This window comes from Peromyscus leucopus, chromosome 5, assembly GCF_004664715.2.
Source record: "Peromyscus leucopus breed LL Stock chromosome 5, UCI_PerLeu_2.1, whole genome shotgun sequence".
NCBI lineage: Eukaryota > Metazoa > Chordata > Mammalia > Rodentia > Cricetidae > Peromyscus > Peromyscus leucopus.
Window position 1 is genome coordinate 111,826,861 of NC_051067.1, and position 15,287 is coordinate 111,842,147.

General features: G+C 41.6%; 1 protein-coding gene across 1 annotated transcript in view; it reads left to right on the plus strand.

The window, feature by feature from the left end:
* Positions 1 to 15,287, plus strand: part of Phlpp2 (PH domain and leucine rich repeat protein phosphatase 2) — a 76,801-nt gene that overhangs the window by 46,844 nt on the left and 14,670 nt on the right. The window contains exons 10-14 of the mRNA XM_028891102.2: positions 1,637 to 1,697; positions 4,425 to 4,520; positions 6,325 to 6,480; positions 9,397 to 9,597; positions 14,196 to 14,358. Of these exons, the coding sequence (XP_028746935.1) occupies positions 1,637 to 1,697; positions 4,425 to 4,520; positions 6,325 to 6,480; positions 9,397 to 9,597; positions 14,196 to 14,358 (677 nt within the window). The remainder of the gene's footprint in view (positions 1 to 1,636; positions 1,698 to 4,424; positions 4,521 to 6,324; positions 6,481 to 9,396; positions 9,598 to 14,195; positions 14,359 to 15,287) is intronic.

Below are 15,287 nucleotides of genomic sequence, written 5' to 3' on the forward strand. Positions count from 1 at the left end.
AGAGGCAGCAAGGGAGAGTCCAGCATTTGTCAGGTAAGATACAAAATTACCTTATCTCCCAGCATCTCTGCCTGTTTACAGGAAGATGAACATTAGAGGAGTGCTTACAACAAGAACTTAAATAACATCATTAACACTAGTAGTGATTTTTTCCAGATTTTGTAGCACTTTAACAAAGTTTAATACCTGTTCAGTGCCCTAGGGAAGAACAGGTCCCTCTGGTCTGTTTCATATTCACAAAGAGAACATTAAGAAGATATAACCACATGCAACAGTATGAGCAAATGCCACAAGTATAATGTAGAGCAAATAAAGTCAGACCAAAGCATATGCAGGAGGGAGAGAGAAAAAGATCAGGAGTTCAAGGCCAGCTTCAGGTACATACTGAGTTTAAGGCCAGCCTGGATTACATGAGATCTTGTCTCAAAATGAAACAAAATATAGTGAAGTGTATCTATGCCTGGGATTACAAATGTGCACCACCATGCTCGTTTATGCAGCACTGGGGTTGGGACCCAGGGCCTCCTGCATGCTAAGTAAGCACTTGACCAACTGAGTTGCATCCCCAACTATCATGTACCCTTTTTCCAGTGCTTGGGAAGGTAAGGCAAGAAGATTGTGAGTTCACAGCCATCTGGGCTACCCACCAGGCTCCTGTGGGGTGGAGTAGAGTTCTGCTTTTATAAATGGCAAGTGTTGTCTGTGGTATTTGGAGCCAGGATAACAAATGGCACCTTTGAATGTGTGGTGACTAGAAGAGGAGATGAAGGCGTGCCTTGGGAGTTGGTAATGCCATGTTTGATGATCTGAGCAGTGGTTCTACTAGTGTGTTCCAGTTTAATGACATATACACTTAAAGACTGTTTCTGTATCTGCATTATACTTCAATTAAAAATGAGATTATTTTCGCCTTTAAATCCAGATATTGGGGTTGAAGAGATGGCTCATTGGCTAAGAGCTTGAAGTGTTCTTGCAGAGGACCTGAGTTAGGTTGCTAGCACCCATATGAGACATCTAACAGTTGCCTATTAACTCTCTCCAGAGAGACCAGCACCTTTGCCCTGTTGAGGACCCCTGCACTGTGTGCTCATACCAACACACATACACATAATTAAAAATAAATGTTTTTTTTAATCCAGGTGTGTATTTTTCAAGTTATAAACTAAGTGGTACTGTTAACATTAGTGGCTACCTGATGTAGTTTAAATGCACAGGACCCCAAAGCTAGTAGTTGTGTGTGTTTTCAAAGACAGATTGGGCTCAAACAGTAGTTGCCAGTAGTTTTTATCGTTAGTTATCTCCAAAAGCCACTTTTGCTTTGTTTACCAGTTGTTGTCATCTTCCTCCTCCTCTTCTTCTTCCCCTTCACCTCCTCCTCTTCCTCTTCCTCCTTCTTCTTTTTTAATTATGTGTAGGAATGTGCAGGTACCTATGGAAGCCAACAGCATCAGATCCCCTGGAAGCTGGAGTTAACAGGTTGTTGTGAACTACCCACTGTGGTGGTGGAGCCTGAACTTGGGTCCCCAGGAAGAGCAGTAGGTGCTCTTAACCACTGAGCCATCTCTCCAGCCCTTTCCAGTAGTTCTTGTTATCTTCTCCAGAGAACACTGTTAACATGTTGTCTGTTTTCCCATAGGGCTGACAGCAGTGAATGTCTACCCAGTGCCCAGTCTGCTCACTTCTTTGGAACTCTCCCGGTGAGTGTGTCCATGAGAATGCTACTTGTCTTGAGTGGGGGACTATTGTGTAGCTAAAGGAAGGAGTCTCTGGGAGAGGAGGAGGACTTCAGGCCCTTCTGTCTGAATAAACAAAGTGTTGCTTAATTGCACAGCCCTCATGCTATGTGTGACCAGTGTCTTCACCTTTCTGTCTGAATCTCTCAAGAATTATTTGTATTGTGAGCTCTGTTTTCTTACTTTCCATTTCCTTATCCTAACAGCAGCTCACTGTAGGCCTTCTCTAAATCACCTTTTCTCTGTTGACACTTCTTTACACTTCTTTCAAACTGGCCAATACAGTCTCTTTTTAATGCTATGTTAGTCATTACCTCTGTTTCTTTGGTGTTCTCTTTTCCTTCTGGCAGCCTTTCAAGTCAGAAACCCCTCCAGTTCTGACTTGGCCCACTGCCCTGTTACAGACACAGTCTCATCGACTCCAGCGATTTATGTCACCCCTAAGGATTGGCATCAACCAGGTCTCCAGACTTACCTTCTTTTCTCTGGTTAGGTCCATGTGTCCAGTTCTTTACTAGCTAATCTTGCTGTACACATCCTTAGGCACCTTAAATCTGTGCGAATCAGACTACTCTCCCTCTGCACCAGCCTTGATTCCTGTGTCTGGTCACACTAACACAGTCATAACCTGGTCATCAGGTGAGAAGCCTGAAAGTAGCTGTCATTCTTGCTTTTGGTTTGAAATTTGTTTATTTTTATTTTATGTACATTGGTATTTTGCCTGCATGTCTGTGTAAGGGAGTCAAATCCCCTGGAACAGGAGTTACAGACAGGTGTGAGCTGCCATATGGGTGCTGGGAATTGAACCTGGGTCCTCTGGAAGAGCAGCCAGTGCTCTTAACCACTGAACCATCTCTCCAGCCCTAACTTTCATTCTTTATTCTGCTCTCCTTCCTATACCTAATCCTTCTCCAAGTCAGTGTCATTTTTGCCTCCTTAGTACTTCTGGAATTCCTCCCTCTTCTTCAGCTATATGACTACTCACTTAAGCTTATATCATTTCTTGCCTGGAACCTTGATTATTTTTCCTTTTATCAGCAGAATCATCTGAACTGGGCTCCACTTACTAGTATCTATTTAAAGTACATAGTTGACATCATCTGTACATTGCTTATAAACCCTTGAGGTAGGCCCCATACATGTAGGATCAAGTAAGAGCCTTCCAGACATGGTGTAGAGCTGTCCCTTCTGTCTCCCATCACCCTGTGCTCCAGCATTACCAAACTGCTTGGCACTCCCATCATACACTACACCCCTTGCCTTATCTCTGTGCTCTGACTCTCGTTGGCATCCTTGCTTGGAATCTCTTCATCATGTAAGGTTGCGGTATAACATTCTTCAGAATCTGACCCAGATGTCATGTTTCTTAGCAAAGTTGCCTTGGCCTATTTCAGGCAGTGTTCCCTTCACCAAGCTGTCAGCAATGTCTGTATCTCTTCTGCATAGCTCTCACTGTATTCTACCACATAATTGACAGACATCTTGTGACCTAGAAAAGGTAGGTCACATCTGACAGTAGAAGTCTTTTGATGAGGATTTGTATTAAGTATTTCAAATTCATGCTTCCAGTGGCTTGAAACTTTGCTTTGCTACTGATTGCATTTCCCCTCCTTTCTCACTGTTATTCCTTCTGTTTTTCTTAGACTTTACTTCTTTTCTGTCCATCATTACCAACGGAATTCCTGATCATATTTGATGCCCTTCCTCCAAGTTTCTCCTCATCCCGCCTCACTACACCCTGCTGCTTCTGTCCAAAGCCTTCTCTGAACGTGTTGAACAGCACAGTTGACACCCATTGTGTACATGTTTGAGTACTTGTCTTTCTCGCCCCTTCCACTTTCACAGTGTCTTCTGAGTGCTTTATTTTTGGCAATATCCCAGAGAATTCCTTGGAAATAGCATCCCTGCCATAATGTGACTTAATACATACCTGGAATCTAGTGAAATGAATTCCATTTGTTACTTACATTTCCATAACTGTGACAAAATACCTGAAATAAGTAGTTTAAAAGAAGAAAAGCTTGCAGTGTCAGATCTGTGGCCACCCACCCATGTTGCCTTGGGCCCATGGCGAGGTATGGCATTATGGTGGCGGTTCCCAGTGGCTTACCTCCTGACATCTGAGAAGCAGAGAGGGAAAAGCCAGCTCGCCTTTGAGCTCTTCCTTCCCTTCCTTGCTCCCTCCTTTATCTTCTTTCTTCTGTTTGTTTTTAAAGACAGTCTCCATATTTAACACAGGCTGGCCTTGAACTTAGGCTCCTCATGCTTGCCTCAGCCTCCCCAGTGCTAGGATTACAGCATGAAACACCAAGTTCCACCAACTAGTTAAAAAAACAACTTTTTTAAAAGCATTTTTATTTTATCTGTGTGGATGTTTTCCCTGCGTGTATATCTGTATACCACATGTGTGCCTGGTGCCTTAGAAGACAGAAGAGGGTATCAGATTCCCTGGGACTGGAGTTACAGATAGTTGTGAGGCATCATGTGGGTGCTGGGAATTGAACACCAGTCCTCTGGAAGAGCAACCAGTGCTCTTAACCACTGAGTCATCTCACCAGTCCCACCTACCAATTTATAATAGCACCACAGGCTCCTAGAACAAAGTGCAATAACATGTCTTTGGAGGGGGACCATTTAGTATCTAAGCTGTAGTAACTCTTTACCTTACATGATGATTCTTATTCTTTGCAGAAACCTGCTAGAGTGTGTTCCTGACTGGGCCTGTGAAGCAAAAAAGCTAGAAATACTAGATATGAGCTACAATCTTCTCACCGAGGTTCCCGTGAGGTCTGTGTGTGCATATGCATATATGATATATGTGTTTAAGTATTTCTCTAAATTTGGGTTGCCGTTCATTTGTTGGTGATTATTGAGGACCAGCACCTTAATGTACTATAAGAGATACAGTGATGACTAATGCATGGTCTTAGCCTGTAAGACACGTAGTAGAACTGTGTGACATACACACATGTAACTGCTAACTGTTGTGACAGTTTCTGGCATGGTTGGTGCTATGATAGTATGAATATCACTGTTTTATAGGGTGACTTATTATGAACTGGACATTTCCTGAGAACCTCAGTTTTATGATCTTTCCTAATCCTTTAAACCTTTTTTTTTTTTTTTAAGATTTATTTATTATGTATACAGTGTTTGTGTCCCTGCAGGCCAGAAGAGGGAGCCAGATCTCATTACAGATGGTTTTCAGCCACCATGTGGGTGCTGGGAATTGAACTCAGGACCTCTGGAAGAACAGCCAGTGCTCATAACCTCTGAGCCATCTCTCCAGCCCCTAAACCTTTTTATATAGGTGCTGTCAGCCTCACTTTAGGAATTGGGATAACTAAGAATGGTTAGGGAACCTGAGGTAGCACTTCACCAGGGGTACTGGGAATTAGCATTTGAATGTGGAAGTCTTACCCTGGCGGCTTGGTCTTAATCATGACACTTATCCATTGTTTTAGGAATTGAGAAGAACTTTAAATAATTAGAGAGTGCTTTGTGGTTAGATGGTATTTGAACTGACCTTTACCATATGGTGAGATTTGTCTAATTTGAGGAAGGAGAGAATGGTGTGTGAGGGGTAGGGCGAGGCCATTGTATTATACATTCCAAAGTATTCAGGGTAAAATGTATGGCTGTGGAGTCTTTTTTTTTTTTTTGGTTTTTCGAGACAGGGTTTCTCTGTGTAGCTTTGCGCCTTTTCCTGGAACTCACTTGGTAGCCCAGGCTGGCCTCGAACTCACAGAGATCCGCCTGTCTCTGCCTCCCGAGTGCTGGGATTAAAGGCGTGCGCCACCACCGCCCGGCAACTGGCTGTGGAGTCTTTACATTCCACTAGAGGCTTTGTAGCACAGTAGGTCTGCACCCAGCTCCCGGAGTAATCTTCACATCTAGACAATACCGTTTCAGTGAGATCTTTGGAGTCACTAAATCTTTGGCAAGTCACTGACTCTTTTTGGAATTCATGGCTAAATGGCCTAGTCTTAGCACATTTTAAACACTTAACCATTTTTATTGTAATAAAATTTTGTTATGGAATTATATTAATAAATATACTGAGTTTATTAGTATTGATACATGCTGTGTAGACTTCATTTCTGTCTAGACTTAAGTCAAAATGTTTTTACTCTAGAAACTGCTAAGCCAGTGGTTCTCAACCCAGCCTCCCTAATGCTGCCCCCTTTAATACAGTCCATGGTGTTGTGGTGAACCCAACCATAAAAGTGTTTTCATTGCCACTTCATAACTGTAATTTTGCTACTGTTATGAATTGTAATGTAAATACCTGTGTTTTCCAGTGGTCTTAGGTGACCCCTGTAAAAGGGTCGTTTGACCCCAAAAGATGTCACATCCCACAGGTTGAAACTGCTAGTTTAGACTCTCTGTGCCACTTGTCCTCAAGATCTCACCCATGACTTCTGGGTGGGTGCTGGGTGATTTTCGAGACAGCTTTTGTGGCTCAGTCACTTGTCAGTGGCTGTATATTCTAAAAATAGGTTTCTGTGAGTTGACTGACTTTAATGAACTGGCCTATAACAGACTTAAAAGAGGATTTAAGTAAGCTTTTGTTTCTGTTGTTTCTCCTTAGAATTCTGAGCAGCCTGAGTCTTCGGAAACTGATGGTTGGACACAACCACATCCATGTCCTTCCAGCACTGGTGGAGCACATTCCGCTCGAGGTGCTGGATATCCAGCACAACACTCTCTCCAGGCTGCCAGACACTCTCTTCTCCAAGGCCTTAAAGTGAGTGCCTCGGAGGAGCACAAGCATTGTCTCCACAAGCTGCAGCAACCTATCCTTGGAATGAGTTCCCTGTTTACAGTTTACTTGGTACTCCAGCTGTGGGCAGAGACTCAGTTGCAGTTTTTTATGATAGAAAATATAGTTTCATAGTAAACTGGAAAGTAACTATTGAATACTTACTTACGTGGTAAATGATTTCCAGCAGGTGGGGGTACTCAGGCTTTCACTGTGTTCAGGGAGAAATAGCATTCAGGTGGAGCCTTTCATAAAGTCCAGCTTTGGCATTGAGGAAAGAAGGATATACTACTAAAGTTAGTTTTATTCTATCTTTGTCAAGTAATCTTTGAGTTATATTTTCTTGATTTCCAGAACATTTGTTACTTGCTTTGAAAACCATGAATTTAAAGGTAATTTCCTTCTACAAGGTATTATTTGCCACCTTGTTGTAAATTAGTACGTTGATGGTATGTCTTCCTGTTTTAAAGCTTATAGTCAGGTTTATTTAAATGTCATCTTTAAAGAAAAAGTAGGGTTTTTTTTGTTTGTTTGTTTGTGTGTATGTGGTGCTAGGATTAAGCTTGGAGTATTGCTCGTATTAAGTAAATGCTCTACAGTTTAGCGATTCTCCTAGCCCAGTATAGTTGGATTTAATGGTAGTCTTTTACTTATGAAGAAGGGACTTTAGAAATGGAGAAACAGATGAGCAGCAGTGAGTTGACATAGGGTCACAGGAGACATTCCCACAGGTTTCTTGTTTCCTGTTTTCCAGATTATGCATCTCTTAATCCATAATACTCTTAGCTGGATAGTCCTCAAAATAAAATCGTTAGAAAGAAAAAAGCAACAACAGCAGAAAAAAAGAAAAAGAAATGAAACTGTTTGGGAGTAATTTTCTTTTGGGCAAGTTTCTGTGAAGTGTTGAAGTTGTTAATTAGCAGGTTGTGCATAACACAGAATGTAGTCTTAAATACCTAAAGATAATTAAGAAACCATTTACTGCCAGGTGGTGGTGGCACATACCTTTAATCCCAGCACTTGGAAGGCAGAGCCAGGCAGATTTCTGTGAGTTTGAGGCCAGCCTGGTCTACAGAGTGAGTTCCAGGACAGCCAGGAATACACAAAGAAACACTGTCTCAAAAATCAAAACCCAAAACAAAGAAACCATCTACTTAATGCAATGCTGTCAGAGCTGACACACATAATCCTCCACAAACTTAAAAGCTCATTAGGGATGCTGATCACATAGCATGTATATTTAAGAACACACAAATTCAAAATCGGGGAGATTTTGGTAAGTGCTTGCCTTACAGGCATAAGGATCTGAGTTCAGTTCCCCAGAACTCAAATAAAATCAAGGGACATGGAGTATGTGTGTGATTTTTCTTCTGGCACAGAGATGGTGGAGACACATGGATCCCTGGGACTTGCTGGCCAGCCAGTCTAGCCTAATTGGTAAGCCCTGGCCAAAGAGAGATCCCGTCTCAGAGGAGGGAAGGAGCATTTTTTAAATTACTTTTTTTTGTGTGTGTGTATGTATACAGGTGTGTTTATGCATGCGCTGTAGTATACAAGTGAAGGTCAGAGGACAACTTTGTGGAGTCAGTTCTCTCTTTCTACCTTGCAGGTTCTGGGGATCAAACTCAAGTTGTCAGGGTTGGTAGAAAGAGCCTTTACCATCTAAGCCATGTCACCATCCCATGGATGGCATTCCTGCAGATGGTACTCAAGACTCCTCTTTCTTACACACACACACAGAGACAGGAAGACACAAGTTTAATGATGCTTCCTTTCATTGAGGATATTCTACCTAACAAACATTGTATTTGACAGATTATTAAAATTATACCATGGCTTACTTGTTAGATTGACAAAGATTAAATTGAGCTGTGATACTGAAGATGAAAGTATGGATTGCATTCTTCTTGTGTGAGTGCAGTTTGGACTTGATCTTAGCCAAAATGCCAAGAAACCACACAATTGCTGTTTGATCTAACTTTTCTGGAAAACATAGTCAGTATATGTTTAAAAGTCATTATAATGCCGGGCGGTGGTGGCGCACGCCTTTAATCCCAGCACTCGGGAGGCAGAACAGGTGGATCTCTGTGAGTTCGAGGCCAGCCTGGGCTACCAAGTGAGTTCCAGGAGAGGCGCAAAGCTACACAGAGAAACCCTGTCTCGAAAAACCAAAAAAAAAAAAAAAGTCATTATAAAAAAAAAACCTGTATCCTAGCCAGGCGTGATGGTGCATGCCTTTAATCTCAGCATTCGGGAGACACAGGCAGGTGGATCTCTGTGAGTTCGAGGCCAGCCTGGTCTACAAAGTGAGTTCCAGGACAACCAGGGCTGTTACACAGAGAAACCCTGTCTCAAAAAAAAAAAAAAAAAAAAAAAAAACCGTCAAAAAACAAAACAAAAAAACAAACCTGTATCCTTTGATCCCATAAGTTCTGTCTCTAGAACTGTACACTATGGAAATAATTGGATAAGAATCAAGATTTTCACTATAGTGTCTATAATAAATGTACAGAAGTATAATTACTCTATATAATCTATGTAGATATCAGAGCATTATGGAATTAGCTAAATAAATAATGATTTGTTACAAAGAGACACAGTTTTTTTGAAGGTTATCTTTATAGTTCAGATGTATATTAAGGTGGTGTTCAATAGTGTCCTTGCAATGGGAATAGGTGGTTGTGCATGGAGCCATTATAGAATGGTAGAAAAGTAACCATGCCTATGTTCCTTCTTGACACCTGGCTTTGAGTTGTATAGATGCAGAGAAAATTTCCTGGAGGGAATTATTCTTGACTTTGGGACCTTGATAGCAGCATTCCCTGTTGCAAGGACATTATGGTTCCTCCTTAAGAAGGTAACACGCTCAAAGGGAATGATGCTCTGTGTGTGTTTTGTCAGCCTCAGATACTTGAATGCATCTGCAAATAGTCTGGAGTCTTTGCCTTCTGCGTGTGCTGGAGAGGAAAGTCTGAGTGTGCTGCAGCTGCTGTACCTGACCAACAACCTCCTGACAGATCAGTGCATACCTGTCTTGGTCGGGCATCCACACCTACGAATCCTGCACCTCGCAAATAACCAGCTACAGACCTTTCCTGCAAGGTGAATGAGTGCACAGTGATCATTGGACAGTAAAACATGAATTCTGCATTACATTATAGTTATCTGACTATGACACTTCTGATTTGCTGGTGCAGATGTGACAAATGTGACTTTATTAGCTCAATAGGAAAATCTTGTCTGAATAATTTGTTCCTGATTAAGAATGAATAGCCCGCCGGGCGGTGGTGGCGCACGCCTTTAATTCCAGCACTTGGGAGGCAGAGGCAGGCGGATCTCTGTAAGTTCGAAGCAGCCTGGTCTCCAAAGTGAAGTTCCAGGAAAGGCGCAAAGCTACACAGAGAAACCCTGTCTTGAAAAAACCAAAAAAAAAAAAAAAAAAAAAAAAAAAAAAAAGAATGAATAGCCCAAGAAATTGTGGTTAAAATGTGTAATTTTTAGCTCTAATTATTCAACAATACTCTGAGAATATTCCATCCAAAAAAGTACAGGGTTGTGAAATAAAATGTAAAATCTCTTTCTTTCTTACCAGCACTATAGTATAAAATATGTCATTTAGTAGTCTAATAGAATATACTATTCATTATATGTACTTATATAAAATGCCTAGTATATGCCACATACTGTGTCACTTACTGCCTCTGTCCTCGAACCTACAATCAGGTCGGGCAATTAGACAAGTGTCTAGGCCAGTGGTTCTCAACCTCCCTAATGCTGTGACCTTTTAATACAGGGCCTCATGTTGTGGTGACCCCCAACCATAAAATGATCTTTGTTGTTACTTCATAACTGTAATTTTACTACTGTTATAAACCATAATGTAAATATTTTTGGAGATAGAGGTTTGCAAAGAGGTCGTGACCCACAGACTGAGAACTCTGGATTAGGCAGTTTCCATGCAATGTGACAAATGTAAGATATTAAAGATCCCATTTAAAGATGAAGATATGGCTTAGTGGTTAAGAGTACATGCTACTCTTCCAGAAAACCCAAGTTCAATTCCCAGCACTCATATGGGGTGGCCAACAAATACCTGTAACTTCAGCTCCAAGAGATCCAATGCTCTCTTCTGGCTTCTGAGGGCACCTGCACACATGTGGCACGCACCCACACAGACACATAAATAAAAATAAATTAAAAAATAAAAGTAAAAAGATACCCGGTTGCTACACAGAGCTTGGAAGAATGGGAGTTAGGCCTGGAGAGGAATAGTAGTTAGCAATCTATACCTGTAAGAAGACATGAGTGAGTGAGTGAGTGAGTGAGTGAGTGAGAGAGAGAGAGAGAGAGAGAGAAGGAGGAGAGAAGAAGAAGGAGGAGGAGGAGGAGAAGAGAAGAGAGATATTGGTTCTCCAGTTAAAATTTAAACAGTGTCCATGGAGAAATAATTATCTTTCAAAATAATTTTGGTCCAAAAAAAAATTGGGCCTGAGGATGTAACTCAGCTTCTAGAGTTCTTACCTCGCATGCATAAGGTTCGAGTTCCACCCTCAGCACTGTCTAAAACAGATTTGGTGGCACACACCTGGAATCCCAGCATTTGGGAGATGGAGGCAGAGGATCAGAAATCAGTTACATACAGATTTGGAAGCTAGCCTGGAATACGTAAGACCTTGCTTCCATGCCTGCCCCAAAATTTTATTATTAAAAATATAATGTTTTCTGGGGCTGGAGAGATGGCTCAATGGTTAAGAGCACTGGCTGCTCTTTCAGAGGACCTGGGTTCAGTTCCCAGAACCCACTTGGCAGCTCTGTCTGTAACTCCAGTTCCAGGGGATCCGACACCTTCATACAGATACACATGCAGACAAAACACCAATGCACATAAAATATGAATAAATCATTTAAAAATAATATTTTCTTCTTTGTTAAGTTTTTTTAGGTTAGCATACAAAGTAATGAGTTTCACGATGGCACCTTCATAAATATGTGTCATTATACTTTGTTACCATTCATTTTCTTTTCCCATAGTCCTCCAGAAATAATATGTATATATAAATATGTAGCCCTGGATATTCTGGAACTCACTATGCAGACCAGGCTGGCCTAAGCTCACACAGGTTCGCTTGCCTCTGCCTCCAAAGTACTGAGATTAAAGGTCTGGGGTATTATGCCTGTCTTTAATGGTGTTTTTATTTTTCAATACAATGTATCCTGAACACATTCATACATACTCCAACTCCTTCCATGGCTACTCTTTCCACTCTCCCATCTTTTCCCACCCAACTTTGTGGTTTCTTTCTTTCTTCTTAGTCCCTATCGAGTCCAGTTTGTAATAACCATCTAGTCTTAGGGAGTGAGGCCTGCCCTGGTGTGACCTACCATAGGTCACATCATGAAAGCAAACTGACTCTTTCCCAGTAACTATCAAATGTCAGGAGCTCCTCAGTTAGTGTAGGATTTCCTGCCCACCTTCCCCTTTAATACTGGGTTTTGTCTAGTGTGAGCTTGTGCAAGTCTTGTGCATAGTGTCATAGTTGCTATGAGATGGTATGTTTTGTCTGGAAGACAGTTTCCTTGATGTTCCCACTACCTCTGGCTCCTACAGTCTCTCTGCCCTCTCCCCTGCAAAGATTTCCCCAAGCCTTGGGGATAGGCAGGTGATAATGTGTGTCGCATTTAAGCCAGAGCATTCCACAGTTCCTTATTCTAGGCCTGCTGGCCATCTTGTAGGAGTCGGTTTGTACTTTCTGCCATGTGGGGCCCAGGGATCAAATTCAGGTAGTCAGGCATGGCAACAGGTGCCTTTATCCACTGACCCATCAACCCTGGTTTTAAAATCTAGGCACAGTTGCATAGTCACTAAACAACTGGGTTAGGATATGGGTATTCTGTTGATATGCACAAGTCAGAAGAACCTAGGCTGGGAGTAGTAGAAAAGAAAAGAATGTAGGTTAGCATACATATTTGAAATAAATTTTAAAAATAAAACAATTATATAACGTTTAGTTTAAAGGACATATGTCACTATGGAGTCCAAGTGGGCTCAAACTCATGATACTGTGCTAACTACCATTTATAGACATTTGTCATCATACCTGACTCTTTGTAAATTTGAAATATTGTTTCATGCTTTTAACATGAATCCAGCATTTTGTCAAAGAGTATTCATTATTGATGATTTATAGTAGTTGGATTAAAAGATTTTGGAGGAGTTGGTGAGATGATCCAGTTGGTAAAGTGCTTGCTGTACAAACTTGACCCAAGGTCAGATCCCCAGAACCCACATCAAAAGCTAGCTGTGGTAGCACAGGCCTGTACTCCCAGCCCTGGGGAGTGGAGACAGGAGGATCTCTGGGGCATGCAGGCCAGCTAGCCCAGCCAAATCAGCGAGCTTCAGGTTTAGTGCAAACCCTGTCTCAAACAAACAACCCCCAAACAAAAAGATAGCGCATGTCAACTCCTGGCTTCTGTTGGTGCATACACAGTGTGCATATACCTGCACATGCACATAAAGTTGTACACACATACACACAAATGTTCTGTTTGTCTTTATTTTCCAGTTTCTTTGAGTGTAATGCATTATCATAATACAAAAGAAAATAATTTTCTAAGCTTACTTATTAAAAGTATGAGTTTTCTTTTGTGTGTATATAGGTGTGTGTCTTGTGGGGAGGTGTACTTGAAAAGTGTGAATTCTTTAGCAGTAGAAATTGTGGTCTATTAGAAAAGTAAGATGGAAAGTTCATATAAAGTACTTATTTGAGGGACTGGGGAGAGATGCTTAGTAATGGAGAGCAGAGGACCAGGGTTTGGTTTCCAGCATCTGCATGGCAGCTCATAACTGCAGCCATCTACAGCTCCAGTTCCAGGAGACCTGATGTCCTCTTCTGGTCTCTATGGGCACCTGGCACCCATGTAATGCACATGCAGGCAAACACAAATACTTGATTAAGAAAAAAAAAAAAAATCAAAACACCATTTTGAGAAATCTAGTAGAAAGTTTAGTGAAGTTATAATAGTATTCAGATTGCTAGTATTATTGGTGATTTATATTCCAAACTTTCTTCACATTTATTGTTTTCAAAGAAATCAGAGGACTTTGTTAATGGAAATGTCAGGCTTAAGGTATTTTGGTTAACATGTAACATGTAGAAAGCTTTGCTCAGTATCACAGTGGTGTAAGTAGTTGTCTTGTCTCAAGCAGGGTGCTGTGTGTACAAGAACTTGGTGGTTAGTGGTGGGGAGTGGCTACCACTTGGTACTGTAGACGTTTGAAACCGAAAGGAATCTTAGTTCACCGTCTTCAGTCGAGGCCCTCTGGCAATCATTTACCCAGGATTTTGCATCCTAGTTAGCGCTGCAGCAAGGACTGGCACCCTCGCTCAACAACAGGCCATACTTTTTCAGGGACTCAGTAATTCAGACAAAATGCTCATGCCCACATCTCTAAGGAAAACAAGGGTTGTGCCAACCTTAAAACACTGAGTGCTAGTAGGGGATCCTGCTGACAATTAGCAGGCTTGGTCATTCGTGATGGTGGACCACGGCTCAGCTGGCGTCTGGTCGCTTCCTTCTCTCAGGGTTTTCTGCAGTGAACCACATTGTCTTTACTCTGTGCATGGATGCTGTACAATAGCGCCACTTGGCAGCTGCCCTTTTCTGATTCACTGTGGTGTTTCAATGTTTCTTTTTTTCAGCAAACTAAATAAATTGGAGCAATTGGAAGAACTGAACCTAAGTGGGAACAAGCTTAAAGCCATTCCCACAACCATAGCTAACTGCAAAAGGCTGCACACTCTTGTCGCACATGCCAACAACATCAGCATTTTCCCAGAGATACTGCAGCTGCCTCAGATCCAGGTACGTGCGTGAGCTGGCCTGGCGTCCTCCCTGCAGAGCGGCAAGGGTTGGCGTGAGCTGCCTTTCTTGTGAGAGAGAAGGAGTGTGAAGGAGACTGCTTCTCCTCTCAAGACTTTCTCTTGAGCTGATTTCCCTTCTCTACCAGTAAGATCCATTGAGAGACCACAATTGGGTACAGTCCTCTTCTTTCTTTCTTTCTTTCTTTCTTTCTTTCTTTCTTTCTTTCTTTCTTTCTTTCTTTTTTCTTTCTTTTTTTTTTTTTTTTTTTTTTTTTTTTTTTTTTTTCTTTCTTTTTTTCTTTTTTTTTTTTTTTTTTTTTTTTTTTTTTTGAGACAGGGTTTCTCTGTGTAGCTTTGGAGCCTGTCCTGGAACTCACTCTGTAGACCAGGCTGGCCTCGAACTCACAAAGATCTACCTGCCTCTGCCTCCTGAGTGCTGGGATTAAAGGTGTGCGCCGCCACCCAGCAGTCCTTTACTTTCTTAGACTGTCCCTCAAATGGCCAAGCCAAAGCCCCAATCCTATACTAGGTTCCTTCCCACACTTTCTTCCCTGTACACCCCAAGACTTCCATGGTGAGCGTTCGCTATTGCTACAAGGAGAACCAACCAACTTTAACCACAGGTGTGCCCTAGAGGTCTTTGGCTGAAGAATATTGACAAAACTACTACTTAAACAACATGACCAGACAACATCTCTATAGCTTTTGATAGCTTTGCAAAGATAGTATGTGCTGTCCATGAATATGGCTGACTCTTCCCTTTTCTTCATACATAAGGAATGGGTATTGTTCTCTTTTCATATGCTCAGTGTAAAATCTGAGTATACTTAATTTGTTCCTGGAAAGAAATTAAGTTTCCATGTAAGGCTCTAAAAGTTTGCGTGTTTAGAATTAGAGATTGTAATATAATGTATTCTCCTTTGATTTCTG